This window comes from Vanellus vanellus (assembly GCF_965231255.1).
Source record: "Vanellus vanellus genome assembly, chromosome: 2".
Lineage (NCBI taxonomy): Eukaryota > Metazoa > Chordata > Aves > Charadriiformes > Charadriidae > Vanellus > Vanellus vanellus.
In genome coordinates, this window is record NC_138906.1 from 116,680,306 (window position 1) to 116,702,353 (window position 22,048).

Sequence of the window (22,048 nt, forward strand, 5' to 3'; positions counted from 1 at the left end):
TTTTTTTAAACTTTTCAAAATTACCATTTTCCTACGCTAAGCACAATTTAGCGTTTTCTGACCTGTTTTATTCATTCAAACACCAAGCTTTAGTCTCGAGCATCATGCTTAACTGATCATCTTTTTTACTATATCAATTGAAAATAACTGTTCTAAATCTTTCAGTAGTAGCAACTGCACCTCATGTTCACGTCTGCCCAGTGGAAGGCTGAGGCAAGGTAAGTTTCTACCTGTGCAGCTGCTTCCATTTGACTGGAATGAGTCACTCATCTCTTAGCACTGTGGTTGGCCCTTAAGGTAAAAAAGAAAACTGATGCAGATAAGTATCATTTTGCTTTGCACCACCATGGTTAGCAATTGCTTTGAACAAATTGTTTATGCGACAAATTGTTTATGCGAATGCACTTGACCCATTATTATTAAATAACACAATGACTAAGAAGTCATCAACCATGTCCAATACAACCTCACCTTCTTGCCCCTGCTTTACTGAACATGAGAATAGCTGACCACAACTGTAAACTTCAGTGAAGATGTAAACTTTGATACACTAGGGACAATGTGATAAACTAGGGAGAAGACTGCAAAGGCAATTTAATAGAGAATAGCAAGAGCACAGTGGAAAAGTATCTATTGAGAACATATTTGTTGTTTAATATTTGTTCTGCTTGTACGGGTAAACAAGGGCTTGGGAAGGAGTTAATTTAGCTACAGAAACATGTCTTTTGTAGCTACCTCTGGAAACAGGGGACAAGGAAAAGGTCTCAGTATAGACTATAAACCCATCACTGAAATCAAATATATAAACTGAATATATTAAAGCTTTGAATTTTATTACACTTAATTTCTTCTGAATATCTTACCCTTCTCTCCTGTTCAAGGTAAACCTAAACATGAGAAATGGAAGGATAAAGGAGAACTCCACTAAACGTGGAGTACATTTCATCAGAGTCTGTGTAGGCCAGTTTGCCTCCTGTTACGACGACGTTTACTTCATCTCCTGCTTTGAGGTGAAGAACAAGGTGGAACGTCCCAGGACCACCACAGGTCCGTTTCCCCGAGTAGGGTTTGTGATACTCCAGCAGTTCCCTTCTGTAGCCAGCTGTGTGGAGCTGAGCCACGCTTGCGTTGGAGACGGACAGCACTGCTTCTACATACTCATCCCTCTCCGGGGCCAGCACAGCGGTGATCAGGTAGCGCCCTTCATAGGGTGATGTGAAAATGCCTATAGAAGAGAGACAGACTGAGCTTTTCAGAGTTATTCAAAATGGAGAGACCTGACCGCTCTAAGCATGATGACAAACATAAAGCGACATGGGTTACCCATTGCTACGTACAGGTAACTGTGACAAGGTCAGCCTGGGCAGCTGACCAACTGACAGCAGTCATGAAGGCAAAGGGTTGCTGCTGCTGTGTTAGAGCCCACCGGTCCTTCAGGACATAAGCAGATCCTGTCCACATTTAGAAAGCTCCTGGCCTAAGCAGTTGCCATGACTCAGGGCTGGGTGAAGAGGCGAGAGGCACTACCACGCTGTACCCAGTAGGTTAAGGCATGCTGAACACCCTCAACTGACATGATACTCTGCTTGAGAAGGAAGCAGCCGGCAGTTACCGTTACTGGAGAGGCAGTATGTATCGCCTCCCTCTCTCCTCTCCCCGGGGTCACAGAATCACAGAAAGGACAGGGTTGGAAGGGACCTCTGGAGATCATCTAGTCCAACCCCCCTGGGTGACCCAGCTGGCTGAGCTGCAGTGAAGTGGGTTAGCAAAGAACCTCACCTCTGCTACCTGGGCTCAGCTGGCCTGAGATGGGCTGAGGAGCATATCCAGCTGTGCTGACAGAGCAGAGGTAGTGGTGAGTTGGGCTTCAGTATTACTGGGCAGTTGTGGAAAACCAGCAGTGGCAAAGTGCGGGCCTCTCCACATCCACAGGAAACTTCTACCCTGGTGTGTCTGATTTAGATGGGCTTATTTTGTTTGTTCAATGCACCAGCAAGGCGTGAGATAGCATCAAACACTGGTAACCCATGCTATGCCCATCTGGCATCTCTGTGGGTCCGTTCTTTGGCTGTTACCTGTATTTGGGTTATAATAGTCCCCATCATTCACAAGCACTTTGTTAAAGTGAACCACGCCGACATCACTAGAGAAAGGCTTCTGTGTGAGCCCAGCAGAAAACGACACCAGAGAGGCCGCAGCAGCAGGTCCTAAAATGGATAACAACATGAGTCAGAGTCGCATCAGGATGACAACACAGCCTCTCCCTGTGATGGTTTATAATCCAAGTCTCTTTGTTCCTGCACATACTCCACTTGGACTAACTCTGTTACTTGAGGGATGCCAGAATTAGCAGAATATGTATTGCTGGCCCAGGTCCCAGGTGTCTTACCATAAAATTTACTGAGCACCATAAAATTCCCCCTTGGCCACAGCCTCCTTTTTTTTTTTTTTTTCTTCCCTTCTAAGGAAAAGGTACATGGCTTGTAAACGCTGGCAGTGGAAACCCTGCCACCCCTCAATTCAACAACACCTCTGCCACAGACCTTCTTCAGAATTGAGGCTGCCCTTGGACTTGTCCGCTCTCCGTCCCTATCACAACAGCAACAGGAGTGATAAGGTGTATAGCTTATGCCAGCTTTCCTAGTCACGCTGAGAAGCTGTACACAGCTTAGATCTCTTACCTTCACTGCTGAAGGCAGTGAAAATAGCTACAAGAAGTAACATTTTGGTATTAAAGCAAAGAGAACCATCACTGGGGCTTTTCTCTCCTGCACTTCTCTTTTGGGGGACTTCTCGCTCCACAATTTTTTCTTCTTTTCTCAGCAGATCAAACAGACACCTAAGTATTTTATTGTGGCTATCTGCTTACTAGCTAAACACTGCTGTTAGACGAAATACAATTTGGACAATTAAGACAAATTTTTACTTTTAACAGACCGACTTAATGGCAAGCGTTTAGTGATCAACCTGTTAGTCCCACTTTAGTTCCCTTCCCTCTGAACATTTCCCCTAAGGCAGGAACACTGCTAGAAGTAGTCAAGTCTTCTTGCTTTGGTCGGGCAATTAGGTAAACAACAAACACAATGTTGTCCTCAGTTGCTCTTTCTGTTCTACCCTGTTTGGGTTAGGATCCATGTCTCCTCCATGCTGTTTCACCCCTGCTCCTTCTTCTGCCTTCCTTAAAATGTACGTTTGGTTTTCTCTTCCTCTTAATCTGAGATGCCCATCAGCAACCAATATTCAATTCAGATTATATCCCTTAAAAATTGACGTTAAAAAGTGACAAAACTTCATCTAAAATGCGGATATACAAATGTTCTGCTATTTTTTTTTTCCTGAACAGCTTGGCATGCAGGGGGTGGGAGGGGAAGGCATGCCTGCAGCTTCAGAAATGGTAAATAAATGGTAAATAACTACCTTGATTTCCCTCAGGGGCTAGTAACCAGCTTCCTTATGTATCTCTGGAAATCTCCTTATTCAGCATTTAGTCTCACGCTCAGAAAACAGACAGAAGCCCTTTTTCATTACTCCTACCTGCCAGTGCACCTGCAGATGCTCCTGTGAGCTAAGCTGAAGTTATTTGAAAGGACCAAAATTAATTGCAGGAAGTCTACTTACTTAAGGTGGTGGAGCTGCTTAACACCACACTACTTACAGAAAGCATCTCTTTGTATTCTCAGCTTACCCTGAGACTCAAATCAACTGAAAACGCACCTCAACTAACTTCTTGTTGGCTGACTTGGAAAGGTTTCTCTCCCCTGCAGTCATACTGCACAGATGGCAAAAACTATTTGCTGCCTGTCCAGAAACTCTGTCCTCTCCCTCTGCAGTAGCTACAATTCTGTTCGGGTTGGTGTCATGTGGATAAGGGAGCAACTCCTGCCCTGACTCACCACGCCTCCTTCAAGATTTTCCTGCACTAATTGCTAGAATAGTTATTAGAGTTTGTGGCTGAAATTGCTTCCGATCTGCAGCCTAGTTTAGCACACCATCTGTGTTTGTCCAAAGTAGAAATCTTGAACTCCTCTAAATATCCTGTAGATCAGTTTAGTGGGCAATATAAGGAGGCGCAGGAAAGATGCAACGTGTCTATGCTTTTACACTCCTCGCTGCTTCCAGCTGGAACTGTGCCTGTTTGAGGCTTTCACAAGTCCTACCGACAGCTCTCAGCAGTGCTTTTGCAGAACCTTACAGAGAGGTGAATCACCACCTCTTACATGTCCCCACTTGCAAACACTCTTCTTCATGCAAAGACCAAAGTTCAGCTTCTCTAGGCAAGGTCCAGGCTTGGAAACTGCTTTCACTTAAAGAGTTAGTGTTGTGGAATTATAAAAATCAGGAAGAAAAGTTTTAAAGCATTTCAAAGCTGGGAACCACATGCACAGCTCTGATGAAGAAACCGCTAGGCAGACAGAAAGATTCACAAAAGATTCAACCACAGTTTCACAGCTTCTGGGGAAGGAAAAAAACTCTTTGACTTCAGATGTATTCAAGGAGGTTTCACTTGAGAGAGATATATATGTAAGCAGGATCAGGTATGCATGTTCACGGCAATCTAAGCTAATATAATGCATTCTGAGGAGTCGAAAGACCACAGAAGATACATGGATGGCCTTTGTTAGGTCACATCTACTTCCACCCATCTGCTAGTTGGTGTTTCTGGTTCTCCACCTCTCTTTTGACTTGTCAGCACAGTTCAAGCCTCCCACAGAGCCCAAAAGCCATAAGGAGAAAAAGAAGACGATGACAAAAAATCAAGCAAAAACCAGTGCACAGCATAAGTATTTTCTATCAAAATAAAAGGAGAAAAAAAAAAGTGTGACAGTGCTGCTGACAGCTGCTCAGCAACTGGAATGAGGACTCTTCAAGAATTTACACAGACGGGAGACCATAAGTATGCAATTCATTTGTCAGTATGCACTTATGACTCCTTTGCGTATGGCAGGAGTAAGGAGGATATGTCAGACCTCCTCTGCTTGGCCAATACTCCTAAATCTAAATGAGTACGAAGTTAAAGCAAATGGGACAAAAATATCAGCAATTTATCACATCCCTGACTTTTTTTTTTTTAATTCCTTAGTTGGACCCTAACACATCTCATTTTCCGAACATTCCCTCTGCTTATGGGATGGCCATGCAGCACAGCACTGCACTGACTTCCATGAGCCAGTGCTCAACACAGCTGGGCCCATTAGCTCTGATTTGCTAAGTCACAGTGTTTCTGATGCGGATCATAACTCACTCGGTGCATTATGAAGACACAGCTACTTTTCTTCCGAGTCTGTTAGCAACAGCTCTTTCTGCTCTTGCGATTTCTACCTTTCACATCGCAGCAAGAGAAGGTTTGCCCTAGCACTTGCCTACCACTCCTTGCACAAACAACCATCTCCTACCCCATCCTTCAGCATGCTTCTATGAATTGCGCTGTTCTTCCATGCGAACAGCAGCAAAACACAACCACTGGTGCAACTGCAGGTGATCACATGTTCTTTACCTCAAAGTTAGCAAACACAATTTCCTCTGTGATGTGTACTAACAAGAATACTGCTCCTTGTCCAATAATCAAAAGAAAGAGCTAAACACGCAGCAGAACCTGTCACAAGCACGGCAGGGTAATTTATGTATTCAGTAAACTCTTTCTTCAAATCAAGGACCACCTACCACAACATAAATCTTACATTGCAATAAACTTCATGCCTTTAAATTTGAAACGGGTCCTACAGACTTGCTGCCTGGAGTCACATGGAAAAGTAAAGATGGTTGAGTATCAGACAAATAAGAAGAATTAAAAAGTCCAAACTAAAATTAGCCCTTTATCTGCATGGATACATACAGCAGTTGGCACAGTGTTAGGGCTCACTAGCTCAGCTGCTTTCTTTATTACACTGTTTCTCTTAGAGAGGAGTGACCACCCTCCGTTGGAGCTGCAGGGTTAAGGACACAAGCAACACTGCAAACTGCACAAATGGGGAGGGTGGGGAAGGTAATTTGTTCTTTCAGTGAATTTTTTTCACTGTGACCCTCTGTATGCTGATCAGAACATCCAAATCCTCTTCTTGGCTCTCTCCTCGCCTAGTTGTGTGACCTGGGATCACACAACACAAACCAGCATTTTCTCATCAGTTCCCAGACCAGTTCATCAGCCAGCTCATTACTTCTGCCTTTGCAATTTTCTTTGCTCCAACAAACAAAATTTGTCATAACTGTAAAATTGCCATGCTTCAATAGCATTTGCTGCTGATGTTTCTTTAAATAACAATTGGTTCAACTCTTTCTGTATTAGAAGAGATTAGGTGGATGCACTTAGGTCCTGACACTTAACTCATCTTTGTCATAAACTCCTTGCTTGTGAAGATAGAGCTAACGTGTAATATTGTGCCTTACGTTCTCTCACTAATACTTGTAAGTCCTTGAAGATCTTTACCTACAGTGTTATATTGTGAGATGCATACAAACAGATAGCTAATGAATCTGAAAAAAATCATACCAAATACTTTGGTATGGAAAGTATGCACATTGTGTCTCAGTATTCAAGAAGAGTACTAAAGTGGGCTAGTTTAATCCCAGAGGACAGAGTTGGAGCCCTCAACTTCTTCCTGAGCAGTGCTTTTATATAACAAAAGCTATTCAGAAACAGAAATGAAAGGGAGTACTCAGAAGGCCAATTTAATAGTACAAGCTTCCTATTTTAGGAATTATAGTACAAGAAGGTCTGATCTTCTTTCAAATTTGAATTTTGGTATCACAAAATGTACTGGATGAAGACTGGCAAAGACATCATAAACTGTGGTCCTGCATGAATTAGATATTAAGGATTCCTTGATGCCTTATTTAAGTTCCTCCTCCAATAAGCCAAAAATCTTCCCTTCCCCAGCTGTTAATTTCTACAACACTGTTAAATGCTGAAATTCTGCCCCAGAATGCTTTCTTTCTTTGTTGTTAATAAGCAGACACTGACTATTAGGGACAGTAGATGTAATTGCTTTAACTCCACAGAAGTCTAATAGCTATTTGCACCATCCTTACATCTCCGTTTTCTATGACTGTACCTGCCACTGGGGTTTGCAAAGCATTTGGGGGGAAGTTATAGGACAGATCAGCAGGTATACCTTATATTTAGATAGGTCCTTAAGGGTATGGATCAGCAAAAGGAACTCCTTGCTCAAGCCCACCTTTCTGTGGATCCCAGGGTGATAATGTTTCTTTGCAACATGTTCCACCAAGCAGCAAACAGGCCCACTGCCTGCCACACCCTGCCTTTTCAATACTTTAATATCCACCTACTGTTTCACACAGTTTTAGCATAAACTTATTAAAATACTGCTGTCTATAAAAGGCAATAGGCTGTACAAAGTGGAAGAAAACCCCCAGGAAATCCATTTATCACAGAAATCTAGACATCTATATTGGCTTTGCTGGCATCAACATAAACGAACATTTCTTTACTTCTCATCCTCTTCCAGAAACCTCATCTATTGCTGCTTGTTCTTGCAACCACAATTCTCAAATGCAGGAAGATTGCTTTAAGGCTACAACAGATTTTTAATTAGAAAGTATAAATATCAGAATTACGGTTTGATCTCTTCACAACTCTTTTTGTCAGTCCCCAGACCAGTCGTCAGGATGTGCATCTGTGATTTTGTTAGGGCCATCAAACTAAGTCCCAAGGGTAGGATTTTGTATGCCATAAAGCCCTAATGTTTTATTTTCATTTATTTCTTATATTTCCTCAAACAAATTTAGATGAAATCATTCTTCCTGAAGAGGGTGTGGGAATATTCACTTTGATCCTGGATACTATTCCCTGGGGTTTGATAATATCTTTAGTATGAGGTTGTAAGGCAGGTAGCACCCAATCAATATATTTATCAAGGCCAACTGGCACGTCCCACACCAGATTTATACCTGTTTATTCACTGAAGTCAAGAACACAAGCCCTTCTGATTCTATCAAACCCAGAAACTCCCCCACAACTCGTGCACTAGCTCAGATACTAACCATGCTTCAAGATCTTAGTCTTGGCCTTATTCATATCTTATTAAAGAAATATTAAAATTGTCAGAAAGAAATACATCTTTTTTTCATTTAAAAAGAAAAAAAGGTCAGCACTGACATTTGTTAGGAAATAGAAACCCTTTGTATTTAAAAAAACCCACCAAAGTAAGTAACAATAACCTAAAATTAATTATTTTTCAAAACCTAACAAACCTCATATTTTCAAAGGATTTAGCTTATGTTTCAATGCTTAGGTATTGCAAAAATCTGTCAGATTTTCCTGAATGCTAAACTTAAATACTAAAAATCAACATTTTGTTCTCTCAGCCGTGACTTTCCAGGGATGGAAGTAAAAATTAAGTACCTGCATAAAGAATTTTAGGAAACAACAGCCTTACCTTGCGAGTCCGTGGTAGGAGGAGATAACTTTGGATATCCTACAAAGGAAAAGTAGTATGTGTGACATAGTACATAATGGAGTCCGTTATGACAAAGTATCACTGCAGTCTTCTAAAAAGCATCCTTTGTTACTGAACAGCAACTCACCAAAATAGCTAGCAAATAGCATCTCCTATGAAATGTTCAATTATCGTTAAACTGAGGTGGTCATGACAAAGAAAACCAATTTCTTACTATAATGTACTAAATCTACTGGCAAGCACTGTGGCAAGAAAAAAATAATTTAAGTTTCCCTAGTGGCATAGACTGCTGCAGTTACCAAGGATCTTACATCAGCGCTGTTTACCTCGTGCTTTGTGCTTGTTGGCAAAGGCAACAAAACTGGCACTGAGCGTGTTTCCCCTACTTCTGTAGCCAGCTGGAGGCTGCAAAGTCCCCATTCACAAATCGTCTCTGTCGTACACCCACTCCCAACAGCAATAGCTATAACGGGCACCCACAGAAGGCTGAAAGGCGGCTGGTAAAGAGCAACAGATCTCAGCGTCACCCCTCTAGCAAGACCTGGCACGTCCATTGCACTTAAGATGGAAGTGATTCCCTATTAGTTTGGTTCTCTCACCTGGTGCTCCAGCATACCCTTCAGCGATGGGCATGGTACTTTGACCAGCCTGACCATCCACGCTTCTAAGTCGCCCTCTTCCTGACATTAAAACAGTGCCAGGAGGCCCTGCCTCTCCAGTCTCCAAGATGATCCCGGTTGTTCCAGGCAGAAATGGCACAACTCCTGACCCTGGCAGCGCTGGGCGCGGAGGAGGTCTCGGCTGCGGTGGCTGGAGGGGGATCCTCTGTCGTGGGGGTTGTATCCTCGGCCTTGATGGCAGCAGGGATATGCCAGGTTGGGGCTGCAGGGGTGGTCTTGGTGGCAACGGCTGCCGTGGTACTTCTGATCGCCCTTCGAAATGATGAAGGAAGAGGAAAGATACAGAATTATTCACCTAAAATAGTATATAAAATTGCATATTTTTGTGAAAAAAACTTTAAAGTAAAACAGGACTCAATTTGAGGCCACCTCTCCCCTCAGAACCAAGACTGCACTGGCAAAACTCCATTCCACTCTTGCAGTACTACAGACTCCCCTCTTTCCCAGCATGTAACACAGGGAAAGGAATGAAGACAGCCTGGAGACATGACAAGCAGCAGTCAAATAACCCGTGAACATTCAGCCGTGAGTTCAGCTTTGACTTTCTGCACCAAGCGGGGTGTGTATCACACCTATTCCCACTGGTGCCTTCATCTCCATCGCGTGCTCTCTCTCTGCCTTCACTTCAGTTCTCCTTCCCACCCATCACTCCTACTTTTAACTCTGTACTCACACAACACCTAGCACAAGGCTGACCCTTTAGCGATACCATAAAGAAAAGTATCCACAGCAAAAAACTTCAGTAAATGAACACTGACTTACAGATTTTTTTTCCCCTACTTTGAAAAGCAACAAACTTAAAATTCCAAGTACTTCCATTACTAATATTTTCTGACAAGGCAGGCAGAACCCTAGGATATAATCTACCAGAAAAGCCTTTATTGTTTGAAGAGAAGAGATACCATTAAAAGACTTTTCCAGTAGGGCAGCCAACACATATGACATCAGGGTTGAACAGCGCTGATATGGCTACGTTTGTGTATCTGGTCCAGTTCTAAGCCCTTCATAGGAATTATGGCTTATTCATAAAAATGAAGTCCTAGATGACAAGAATTAAGATGAATTACATCTACATTAAGAACATGAATCTACAACTATGTAGATTTCAGCAGATGCAATGACAGCTTTTATACAGAATAATTAGAATTTCATTCGAAATTAAACATTAGCATTGGTTATTTTGGTTGTGTTTTGGGACTAAAGCATGGCTTTAGGTGCAGGGATGGAAGTGAGTTTCTGGGGAAGTGGACAAACATCCCCTTGCAAATTTATCTGATGCAACTTGTCATGCTGGAGATGGTTGTGACCACCGCTCTGAGGTCTCAGTGGTCAGATCAAAACACTTCAATTCATCACAGTGCAAAATCAGCCTGGGTAAATTCATCAGTGTCTAGGGCTAAACCAAATGGCTATGCTTAGAAGCAGATGTGGTGTGAGGCTTCCTCTGGCTCTGCTACACAGCTGGGGACCCCAGGAGGGCCTTACACTGAGCCTTTAGGGGAGAGCTTACACCCAAGTCATGCAGGTATTGGCCATGATGCATGGCTGTGGTCCAGACGGTGTCACTGGCAACCCACGTGCTGTTTCGTGACTAGGTAAATCTTGTTTCTTGCTTTCAGTATCATAAAAAGTCCACATAAGCCTTCCAGAATACCGAGAGGCTGTCTGAAGTCATAGTCTTGCACCACCTGCATTCATTTGCTACATACGCCTGCTAGAAAAAAGTCTTCCTGAGCTTTGCTGGCTGACTTTAACTGTCACGAGAATTGAAACTTATATAAGCAATGCACCACAAAGCTGGACTGAAGCCCACTCGGTAACTCTATCCACAAGGCAGAGGACTAAGGAGTGAAATGTTCACTTTATACAGATTAAAATTATCTTCATAAAAAAAAAAAAAAACAAGATTAAAAAAATCTTATAAAAAATTTCAAAAAAAAGGCTTAAAGTATCAAAGTGAACTGTTTAAGTGAGATATCTTCTGTCCACATGGCATGGGTTTAGACCTTCAACTAAAATCTTCAGATTAATCTCATTCAAAACACAAATTGACAAAATACTTTACTTTGGGATGCACGTACTTGTCATTTCTCTAGGTAATTAAGTTGACCTTTATTAAGACAATGACTTGGGATGACACAGGGAAAATTAATACATTTCTCTGCTTGCTTTTCTAAACCTTTAAATAACAAACAACTACTCAAATCCTGTATCCTGTGCAAACTGCTTCCTTGCATGCAACAGCAACACTGCAGTATTCAGAATTATCCAATTACATCTCCATAAAGCTAAATCCAGAATTACCTGCCTAAAGCTCAACTTAAAGTGCCAGTAATCAGAGATGTGTGGGTTGAGATGGGTCTGGTCTGCAACCTTTGCTAACCTTTTTAAAGGCCTCTTCTACTGAGATGCATCGTAGCAAGACAAAGGACCAATAAATCACTAGATAAAGATGATAACACTGGAGCCGCCCTATCCTGATGTTGAATTCCATAACACCTGTTTTCAGTTCACAAGACAATGAGAAAATGAACCCCCCGAAAAGGCTGGGGTGAATCTAGCGGGACCTGCTTCAGCTTTGCTGAGCAGCAGACAAAACAGAAACTTTCCCCATCATCTTCCTATCTATCTGGGAAGGCAAAGAGCAGAGCTCAGATCATTACACAGCTGAGAACACTAACACTGCCCTCAGCAGCAGCATCCTTGCTGCTCCAGTTGTCATCACTGGTGTAAGCGACAACTCGGTTACCATGTCAGACAACAGCTTCTGCGCTCAGATGCCCATCTGCAACTGAAACAGAAGGAAAGGTTTCCCTCCTTGGTTGAAAATAAGAATGCTTTTGTTAACCTCCTCCTCTAAAAATTCTTTTTGTTTATTCAGTCTGTTCAGCTAGGCAGGTTTAACCTGCAATTTAGTTCACTGAAGGAGGAATGATTTGCTGGGAAAGATGAGCAGCAACCTGAATACATGAGGCAGGTGGATCTTTGGGGTGCATCTGTTTCTAGTATCTGCCCTGACCTCAGCTCCCAAAACACACAGAAACAAAGTGCATAAAACAAACTACTGAGTAAAGGAATCTGTGACTGCACTCACAAGGAGCCAGAAAGACCCGACTTGAATTTTCTTATATAGATACTAAAGGGATTTGACAATTTAAGTTATATTTTGCACAAGCTCGTAGGAATCCTAGAGGAATCAACTATATGACTCTCTCTTATTTGCGCTACAACACTAAGATTTTATGTTGCCCTTTATTGATGCTGTAATGGAGAGCATACATTTGGTTTCTTAGACTGTAACTTCAGCAGACAACATTTAGCTGTCGCTTTTGAAATCCTGCTACAGAGACAATTACCAGAGGAATTGCAGTTCAGGTCAAATAACCGTAACCAAAGCAAACTGCACTCCCGGTGTGGTATCTAGCTCCAAGACCACACTTCTGACTTCCGGAAAACTTCACAAATCTATATGAATAGGCAGTAAGTTAAAAGAGACCGCTAACTAACATCACTTTCAGTTTTGTGTCATTTGAAGAGCAAACGTACCTGCAGTGATACACAGAGTGCAATGAGAATAACAAATTACTGTACAAGATGTGAAGCTGGGGGCAGTCACTGTTTAAGGTGAACGAACTGCTGCTGGATTACATTACCTTGGCAAGCACATCGTGTGTGGACCCCCATGAGTTTTGAGCAGACCACTGCCTGCCCTCACCACTGCCTTGTGTACGGCGAACTGCAGGACACTGTGCTACTTCACCAGAAATTGTAACAAATAAAATATGGGTCCTGTCTCTGGGTCTGTATCTGACATATAATCATTCACTCACCTGGCTTGTTAGTTTGGACTGAGGCACTTCAAACCTCCTAATAAAAAATTCGGAAGAAAACACAGCCATATTCCTAAGATTGGGGTCATTTGACTTCACTCAGGTTTACAGTGTGCTGTGCTTACACTGCTTGATAAGATTTTATATCATACTTCTTGCAACGTATCCTTGCCTTACTGCCCTCAACAACTGTTATTAGTAACAACTTGTTTCTGTTTCGGCCCTTCCAAAGTCAAATGACATCATTTGAATGCTACGATACGCTGGCAAATAGCGCAACAAGAAACTCAACACCAATCTACAGCCAGGACTGAAGGTCGTCTTTTCAAATGATGTTGGTATCAGAGACAATGCTGCAGATCACGGACGTAAAAACAGTTAAAGTCATACCCAATTCATGTAATGGGGTTCCCAAACTACTTCCAAAAAAGGCTCTTTTGCCAAAATCTTTCTGCAACTCCAGCCGTCAAAACTTACTCAGACTGCTGTGCCAGACCGTGTTATTGTAATTGGAAACATTTGGGGATTGCTTCACAAATCCTTCAGAGGCACCCCATGGCAGTGAGGGATGCTCAGCGTACCTGCACCCCGGCACCCGCAGCAGCATCCTTCCCCAGGCTCTTAACACCCAGTGGTGGAGGGAAAGCTCTGCCCTGAAACAGCATTATGCTACAGAAACCCAGGTGCCCTGAGGCTTTTTTAATGCTTTACAATGTTGTAATAGGGGCTGATAAATACAACCCACTTCAACACCTGCTTTAAATAGCAGGAGGAAGATTACTGTGTGTATCTTGGACCTTTCTCCAGTGCTGGTTCCTAGTGTAAATTTATTTTGGGCAAGATGGATGAGAACTAGGATTACTTAGCTATATCATAAGCTAAGAGACTGGGTTTGCTTTTGCAAGATAGAGGGGTGAAGCTCCTAACCCTGTGGAATTTAAGTCAGGATTTCAGCAAAAGAAATATCTGAGAATTACAGATCCCCTGCATTATTCTTCACTTCTTCCTTTAAAGGAAGAGAAACTTTTTTTTTTATTTTATTTCAGACAAGAGCTTCTCGTCTCAGGAGGACTTATGTGTCAAATACTGCAATACATTTGGTTTTAAACAATTAAACACAGAGCAAACGCATCTATTGCAGGATTTCAAGTCTCCGCCTTGGAGTAAGAAGGATACTCTTCCCTGCAGAGATTACTTTCAGACCTTTCATGAAGTACAACTTGTTCATTCAAGCAAAAGCACTCACAGTCCCACATCATCCCAGCCACCATCAGCTGCAACAGCCCACAGGCTCTTCCCTCAGCACCTCTTCTGGTTTAGGGCCAGTCACAGAAATCAGCCTCTTACATATCTCACATGTGCACAGAATTAAAACCAGAAACATCAACCAACTGAAGAGTGCAGTTTCAAAACAGTCTCCAATTCCTACATTTTTGCATCATGCTAACAGAAATAGGAACTTAGCTTCCTTCTGTAAACTTTGACTCCCTCAGACAAAAAACCCGTTGCTGAAATTTGGAGGAAGAACTGCAGAGGTTCACCAACATGTTGAGGTTACCATTTCATAGTGTTTTGAGCCAAAGGGAATACGCCTCTGGCTTCTCAGCCACTCAAATGCAAACTTTAAACCACCTATGAAGGTAAATTTGAGCTAACATGTTGGACTACCAACAGAAGTGGCTGTGGTGTGAAAATACTGCCAGCTGGGGTGCGCACTTATTGCCAACTTGCCAAGTATGTTGTGGGAATGCAAACTTCTGGGAGAGCTATGAAGCAGAAGTCTTATATTGCCACACCAAGATATGCCAGAGCTTGTTTGCAAAAGTCCTATATCAAAGAGTTGGTGCTGAATTATAATAATTAACTCATGCTAAGTACAAAACTTAGAGGGAATCTTTCTTATCATAAATTTGAATTCCTTGACTTCATTTTTCTCCATTTACTTTTCAATTTCCCCGGAGGAATCAAGAATAATCTCACACAAAAAAAATATAACAAACCAAACCAAAAAAATCAAATCAAATGAAGTGGAATAATATCATAGAATCATAGAATTGTTTAGAGTTTGAAACGACCTTGAAGATCATCGAATTCCAACCCTCCTGCCATAGGCAGGGACACCTCTCACTAGACCAGGCTGCCCAAGGCCACATCCAGTCTGGCCTTGAACACCTCCAGGGATGGGGCCTCAACAACCTCTCTGGGCAACCTGTGCCAGTGCCTTACCACCTGCAAAGTGAAAAACTTTCTCCTAGTGTTTAATCTGAACCTGCCCTCTTCCACTTTAAAGCCATTCCCCCTCGTCCTATCACTACATGCCCTAGTAAACGTCCTTCCCCAGCTCTCCTGTAGGCCCCCTTTAGGTACTGGAAGGCTGCAATAAGATCTCCCTGGAGCCTTCTCTTCTCCACGCTGAACAGCCCCAACTCTCTCAGCCTCTCCTTATAGGAGAGGCGCTCCTGCCCTCAGATCATCCTTGAGGCTCTCCTCTGGACACGCTCCAGCAGGTCCATGTCCTTCTTATGTTGGGGACTCCAGAGCTGGATGCAGTACTCCAGGTGGGGTCTCACGAGAGTGGAGCAGAGGGGCAGAATCACCTCTTTTGACCTGCTGGCCACACTTCTTTTGATGCAGCCCAGGATGGGCTGTGATTGCACATTGCTGGCTCACGTTGAGCTTCTCATCAATCAGCACACCCAGGTCCTTCTCCTCATGGCTGGTCTCCAGCCATTCCCCGCCTAGCCTGTATTTGTGCTTGGGATTGCCCCAACCCAGATGTAGGACCTTGCTCTTGGCCTTGCTGAACTTCATGAGGTTGGCTTGGGCACACCTCTCCAGCCTGTTCAGGTCCCTCTAGATGGCATCCCTCCCCTCCAGTGTGTCTACCTCGCCAAACAGCTTGGTGTCATTGGCAAACTTGCTGAGGGTGCACTCGACCCCACTGTCCACGTCGCCAACAAAGATGTTGAACAGTACAGGTCCCAGTACCGACCCCTGAGGAATGCCACTCATCACTTGTCTCCATTTGGACATTGAGCCATTGATCGCAACTCTTTGAGTGTGAACATCCAGCCAGTTCTTTATCCACCGAGTGGTCCATTTGTTGAATCCATGTCTCTTCAATTTAGGGACCAGGATATCATGTGGGATGGTGTCAAATGCTTTGCACAAGTCCAGGTAGATGACATCAGTTGATCTTCCCTTATCCACTGCCGCTGTAACCCCTTCATAGAAGGCCACCAAATTTGTCAGGCATGACTTGCCCTTGGTGAAGCCATGCTGGCTGTCACCAATCACCTCCTTGTTTTCTGTGTGCCTCAGCAGAGTTTCCAGGAGGATCTGCTCCATGATCTTGCCAGGCACAGAGGTGAGACTGACTGGCCTGTAGTTCCTTGCATCTTCCTTGTTTCCCTTTTTGAAAATAGGGGTTATATTTCCCCTTTTCCAGTCAGCAGGAACCTCGCCAGATCACCACAGCTTCTCAAATATGATGGCTAGTGGCTTAGCAACTTCATCTGCCAGTTCCCTCAGGACCCATGGATGTATCTCATCTGGTCCCATGGACTTGTGCACCTTCAGGTTCCTCAGGTGGTCTCACACTTGATCTTCACCTACAGTGGGCGGTTCTCCATTTTCCCAATCCTCGTCTTTGCATTCTGTGTTATGGGCAGCATGGCTGCAGTCCTTGCCAGTGAAGACTGAGGCAAAAAAGTCATTGAGTACCTCAGCTCTGTCTCTGTCCCGGGTAACCAGTTCTTGCATATCCTTCTGGAGAGGGACCACATAATATCCACTGATAATTATTACTTAAAACTCACTTTAAACTCACTATCCAAAAATATTAGTTTTCCCACTCCCTTTATTCTGACTCAAAGTAAACATGAAAGTGTGTAAGGCCTTTTTTTTTTTTCTTTCTTTTTTTTTTTTTTTTTAAGAGAGAATATTTTTAAAAGCACTCAAAGTCCTCTATGGTGTTCTAGAGCAAAGAGCCAAAATCAGAGTCACTGTAAAAACAAAGTAGACATTGTAATATTAAATTTTTCCTCCCTTGTTTAGATCCTTTATAAATGATTCAGAAAAGAAAGCCAGCAGAAAAACAAACAAAAAAGCATTTAAAAAAAGAAAAGAAAAAAAACTTACTTGTGTCAGACTGAGATTTCATCATGCCTTCAATGTCCGTGGCGATTTTGGAGACCTGACTATAAAACTGTTGGACAGAATTTTTGAGGCCAGAAATATCAGTGGAATGAGATGCTATAGTTCCATTCATTTCACGGATGCAGTTCCATAAGCTGCTCACATGCTTATTCAGACCTTCTTTTATGTTCTGCAAACTACCTGAGACAGAGTCTAGCTTGCCGCAAACCTTTTCAACATGCGAGACTCTGCTCTCAACATCCGAAACACCCTCCTGGATACCTTGGGTCTTTTCTTTGCACTTGCTAAGATCATTCAGGATATGGTCATTCAATTGTTCTAGTCTCTCTTTCACTTCACCACAGCAATTATCACTGGGGTGTGCAGTTTGATTTGCAAATGTCCTCTGCATTTGATCGATTTTTCGGAAGACACCTCGTTGTGTTTTTCTACAGGTAGAATTGACACCCAGAAGCTGCTCCTTGCAGCTGTTCAAGCCATCTTGAAGATTCTTCACATCTTTATCCATGACATTTAGAGTATACCGGAATACACGTATGTCTCTCTGCATTTTCTGGATGTCACGTTGGTTACCCTTAATTAAGTTGACTTTCTCATTAAGAGAGCTATTTAGAGACTGCAGGAGAACAGAGTTGTTCTCTGTTTTCAAAAGCAAGTGGTTGTATTTGTTGTTACAATTTTCTAGCTCCTTCTGAAGACCGTCCGTACCTTGTGGTGCAGACTGACATTTCTGCCCACAGAGGTGTTCGAGCGACAGTAGTTTGTTCTTCAGGAAATTCATTTCAGCTGTAAATTGCTCATTTGCAATTCCTGCATCACTGGGCAAGAGGGGCCCAGGATTAATATACATTCCATCTGGGTCTGTGGTATTAGCGATCTCTAAAATAGTGCCACCTAGCCTGTCTTCTAGGGAACGTAGCTTTTGGTCAAACAAGTCTCTCAATTCATCTACCTCAGCAGCAATAGCACCACGGAGAGTTTCCTCAACGTAAAAGCAATGTTCTTCAGCATTTCGTTCCGTAACATTCATCCTCGCATCTAGCTCTTCCAACCTCTCACCGAACATGTCTTCTAGATCTGGAGTTGACAATCGACTGATTTCATTATCTATTCTAACATTCAAGATCCTGTGTGCTTCCACAATTCTGTCAATCTTCTTATCTAATTCTTTTATCTGTTGGTCAAAGTCATTTCTCTCACCTTCCTTGCAACAACTGGACTTGTTTGATGGAATCTGAGTTCGGAGAGTATTTATTTCTTTCCTCAAGTCATTCTCTTTTCCTTTTATAACATCAATTATTCCTAAACAGTTATTGTCATTGTCATCACACTGCTGCTGGATATCCTGTAGTTTGTATTCACAGGAGTTCTTCAGATCTGCCATTTTCTTTTCAAATCCTTCCAGAATTTCCTGTCTGAGGGACTCAAATTTTGAGTCTATATACTCCTGATATATATTGTCACTGGGCATTGTTATTGTAGGTCCTTGTGCAGCCTCCTGCAGTTGTTTTAATTGTCCTTCATAGCCTTTTACTTTTCCATTCAGTTCCTCCAGCTCGTCATTCCTCATCTTCAAGGCTTCTTTGACCTCAGCTAGCTCAGACTTTATATCTTCCATTTCAAAATCAATAAAAGGGTCTTTTTGATCTTTATTGCTGAGGAGTCCAGGCAGATGAATAGTGTCTGTTTCACCACCAACCGCACTATCAGGCTCTGGGCGGTCATAAAGGTTGTTCAGCCAAGTGACCAACATCTTACTAGCATCTTCTTGGACAGTCAACTTTAGGTTTTCATTCACACCTGCCACGGAGGACTGAAGTTCAAGCACTGATCGTGTAAGTCTAAACAATTCATCCTCAAGAAACTGCATTTTCTTCTCATACGGTGGAGGTTCCGGCACTTCTGTTGGTTCTGCATCTGTTTCATGGAAATAACAAAGTCTGGATGTAAAAATTGCCAGTGGTATCTGTTTTAATCAGCTCAGGCTAATTTCACTTTTCTTTAAAGCCAAAAAATGCTTTAAAATGCATAATGCTTGTTCCCTTTTCTATTCTTGCTTTCAGTAGTTTATAATTAAAATGTTATCAAAACCCTCCAAACTATAAGTTTTAGCACACTGACCAATTCCTGCCATGATACTACAATGGCAATAAATAAATAAATTAGCAAGCAGAACCCCCCTTCTTGTTCAGAAATTAATCCAAGCTACAGCATATATAACAGACCATTATAGATCCATATACATTACAACACAATCACCTTAGAGCCACTGCATCTCCTATAACAATAATTTGGGAGGTGCTGCTTCTGAATTCCCATTGAAAACTTAAGTGGCAATAATTTATGTGCCTAAAGTGGGTTTGTGCTCCAGTACTTTGCTGAACTGGGGTCCAAATGCATATACTGGATTGGTTTCTGCAAGATACTCAGTTATCACACTTCCTTCAAAAATATTTAATTATTTGATACATATTTAAGTAGGCAATAAAAATCTGTATAAAAGCATAAGCTTTATGCATCCAAAATTGTTAGATTAAAATAACACCAGTACTATCCTCTTTGAATGAAAAAAGTAAAGTAGACTTCTAGCTACAATCTACTTTTTACCTAGCACAAATCAATTAATGAACCTGAAACCATCCTTCTAATCAACCTGTCATTTGCAGAGCCACATACAATTCTGGTTGTTCATTTTCAAGCAAAATTCTACAACAATTATAGAAAATCAAGAAGAAATAAATAAATAAATATTATCAGAGGTCAAGAAAGTATAAACTGCAGGAAAAGCCAAAGTAATTTGTCATTTAGGCTAGAAGAGAGGAGAATGACATGTGATATTCTGAAAGATATCTGCAAACTGATACGGAATAAACCATTTTCCGTATCTCTTACTGATAGGACAGGACAAGAAGAATCGGCTTCAACTGGAGCAAGTGAAGGTACAGAAAATGAAATGCCAGAAGTCACTGTCCACACGAGCAGCAGAATTTCCACCACTGGAGGCTGGACAGACATAGCTGATCCTACCTTAGGGGATGTGTTTTGGTTTGAGGAACCCACAACAATTTATTGGCATTCAGACAATTATTCTATCGCCCGATGACCCCTCTGCACCCGGGAAAGAGAATCAGGAAAATAAAGGAAACCCGAGGGTTGAAGTAGAAACAGATTTAATAGAATAAGACTACATAATTAACATTAATAACACTAAAGAACCAATACTGATCCTGCTACCAATATAAAGTATATAAGGATTATACTCAGCCAATTCTATGAGTAGGAAGCTGTGCACTCTCAGCAGTGGACAGCAAATGTGGGACACGCTATGGATTCAGGAGGAAGAGAAGTGCTCAGGGGTCCAGCACCGGGGCAAGAAGTTCTCAGGATCGCAGCCGCCACAGAAAAGAGAACTCCTCAGCAAACTTTCTAATGTATATTGCATGTGACATTCATGGTATGAAATAATCCTGTTGGCCAGCTTGGGTCAAGTGGGCTGTATTAGAAGGGGGGTGGTTAGCAGATCGAGAGAGGTCCTCCTTCCCCTCTACTCTGCCCTGGTGAGACCGCATCTGGAATATTGTGTCCAGTTCTGGGCCCCTCAGTTCAAGAAGGACAGAGAGCTGCTGGAGAGAGTCCAGCGTAGGGCAACTAAGATGATTAAGGGAGTGGAGCATCTCCCTTATGAGGAAAGACTGAGGGAGCTGGGTCTCTTTAGTTTGGAGAAGAGGAGACTGAGGGGTGATCTTATTAGCGTTTATAAATATATAAAGGGGGAATGTCATGAGGATGGAGCCAGGCTCTTCTCAGTGGCGACCAGTGATAGGACAAGGGGTAATGGATTCAAGCTGGAACACAAGAGGTTCCACTTAAATTTGAGAAGAAACTTCTTCTCAGTGAGGGTGACAGAGCACTGGAACAGGCTGCCCAGGGAGGTTGTGGAGTCTCCTTCTCTGGAGACATTCAAAACTCGCCTGGACACCTTCCTGTGCAACCTCGTCTAGGTGTTCCTGCTCCGACAGGGGGATTGGACTAGATGATCTTTTGAGGTCCCTTCCAAACCCTAGCATACTGTGATACTGTGAAGTGCCCAGGTCTCGTTCCTCCTCATCCCTGCACCTGGCTGACTCAAAAACACTGAGACCTTGAAACCCACATACCATAGCTGTCTATAAAGAAAATGTTTTCAGAAATCCAGACACTAGAGTCTTCTAAAAGTGCAGTCTTCCCAGGCATTAGAAGAGAAATTAGTCCCGTATCGCTTAAACCAGGACAGGATGGATAAATAGAGCCCTTAAGATCCCTCTAGTCCTATTTTCTGGGATTCTCAGCAACAAGGCACTAGGAGGTCAACATACTGAGTGTGATCCCAAATAATCATCTAATATTAATCAAACCTGCAGCCAGACCACCAATTGTTTTAGTTTAACAAACATTTAATACTACTTTAATGTGTAGATCCACATGGCCATATTTATTTGCATACTCACATATAACTTTGACATTAGACACAGTGGGATAAATGCTAATAAATACATCATGAATATTCCCAATGTGATTTTGCATGGTATCTTTTATGCACTTCATAATCCAAAGACCTTTGCACAGTTATTATAGACATAAAAAAAAATCCTACACAACAATGAAGTTAACAAACAGAAGTGAAGAAGAAAATACACGTCTTTAAATACAACAGAATACAGACACACAAGTTGTTAGCATTAGAATAACTCTTTCAGATGACAAGTAAAGAACTAAGGATAAGAAAAGTTCCCTGTCAAATTGTGACTATATTGTGTTGGAGCGGTGTTAATAGTTAAATCTTCAGACAAAAGAATTTTATCACTGGTTCCAAGCTATGCATGCTAGATACACAGTGGAGACCAACACTGAGATAGGGTCTGAAGGACATGCAGTTGGATTTTTATTTTAGTTTTAAATTGGATTTCAGCTTAAAGACATTACAAAG

The 22,048-nt window shown here is 42.3% G+C and overlaps 1 protein-coding gene across 1 annotated transcript in view; it reads right to left on the reverse strand.

Moving 5' to 3' along the window:
* Nucleotides 1-290: 290 nt before the first annotated feature.
* The window catches only part of EMILIN2 (elastin microfibril interfacer 2), a gene marked incomplete at its 5' end in the record, with an annotated part of 37,652 nt that continues 15,894 nt past the window's right edge, over nt 291-22,048 (reverse strand). The window contains 5 exons of the mRNA XM_082479450.1: nt 291-1,225; nt 2,076-2,207; nt 8,394-8,432; nt 9,014-9,346; nt 17,065-18,999. Coding sequence (XP_082335576.1) covers nt 888-1,225; nt 2,076-2,207; nt 8,394-8,432; nt 9,014-9,346; nt 17,065-18,999 — 2,777 coding nt within the window. The 3' untranslated portion in view covers nt 291-887. The remainder of the gene's footprint in view (nt 1,226-2,075; nt 2,208-8,393; nt 8,433-9,013; nt 9,347-17,064; nt 19,000-22,048) is intronic.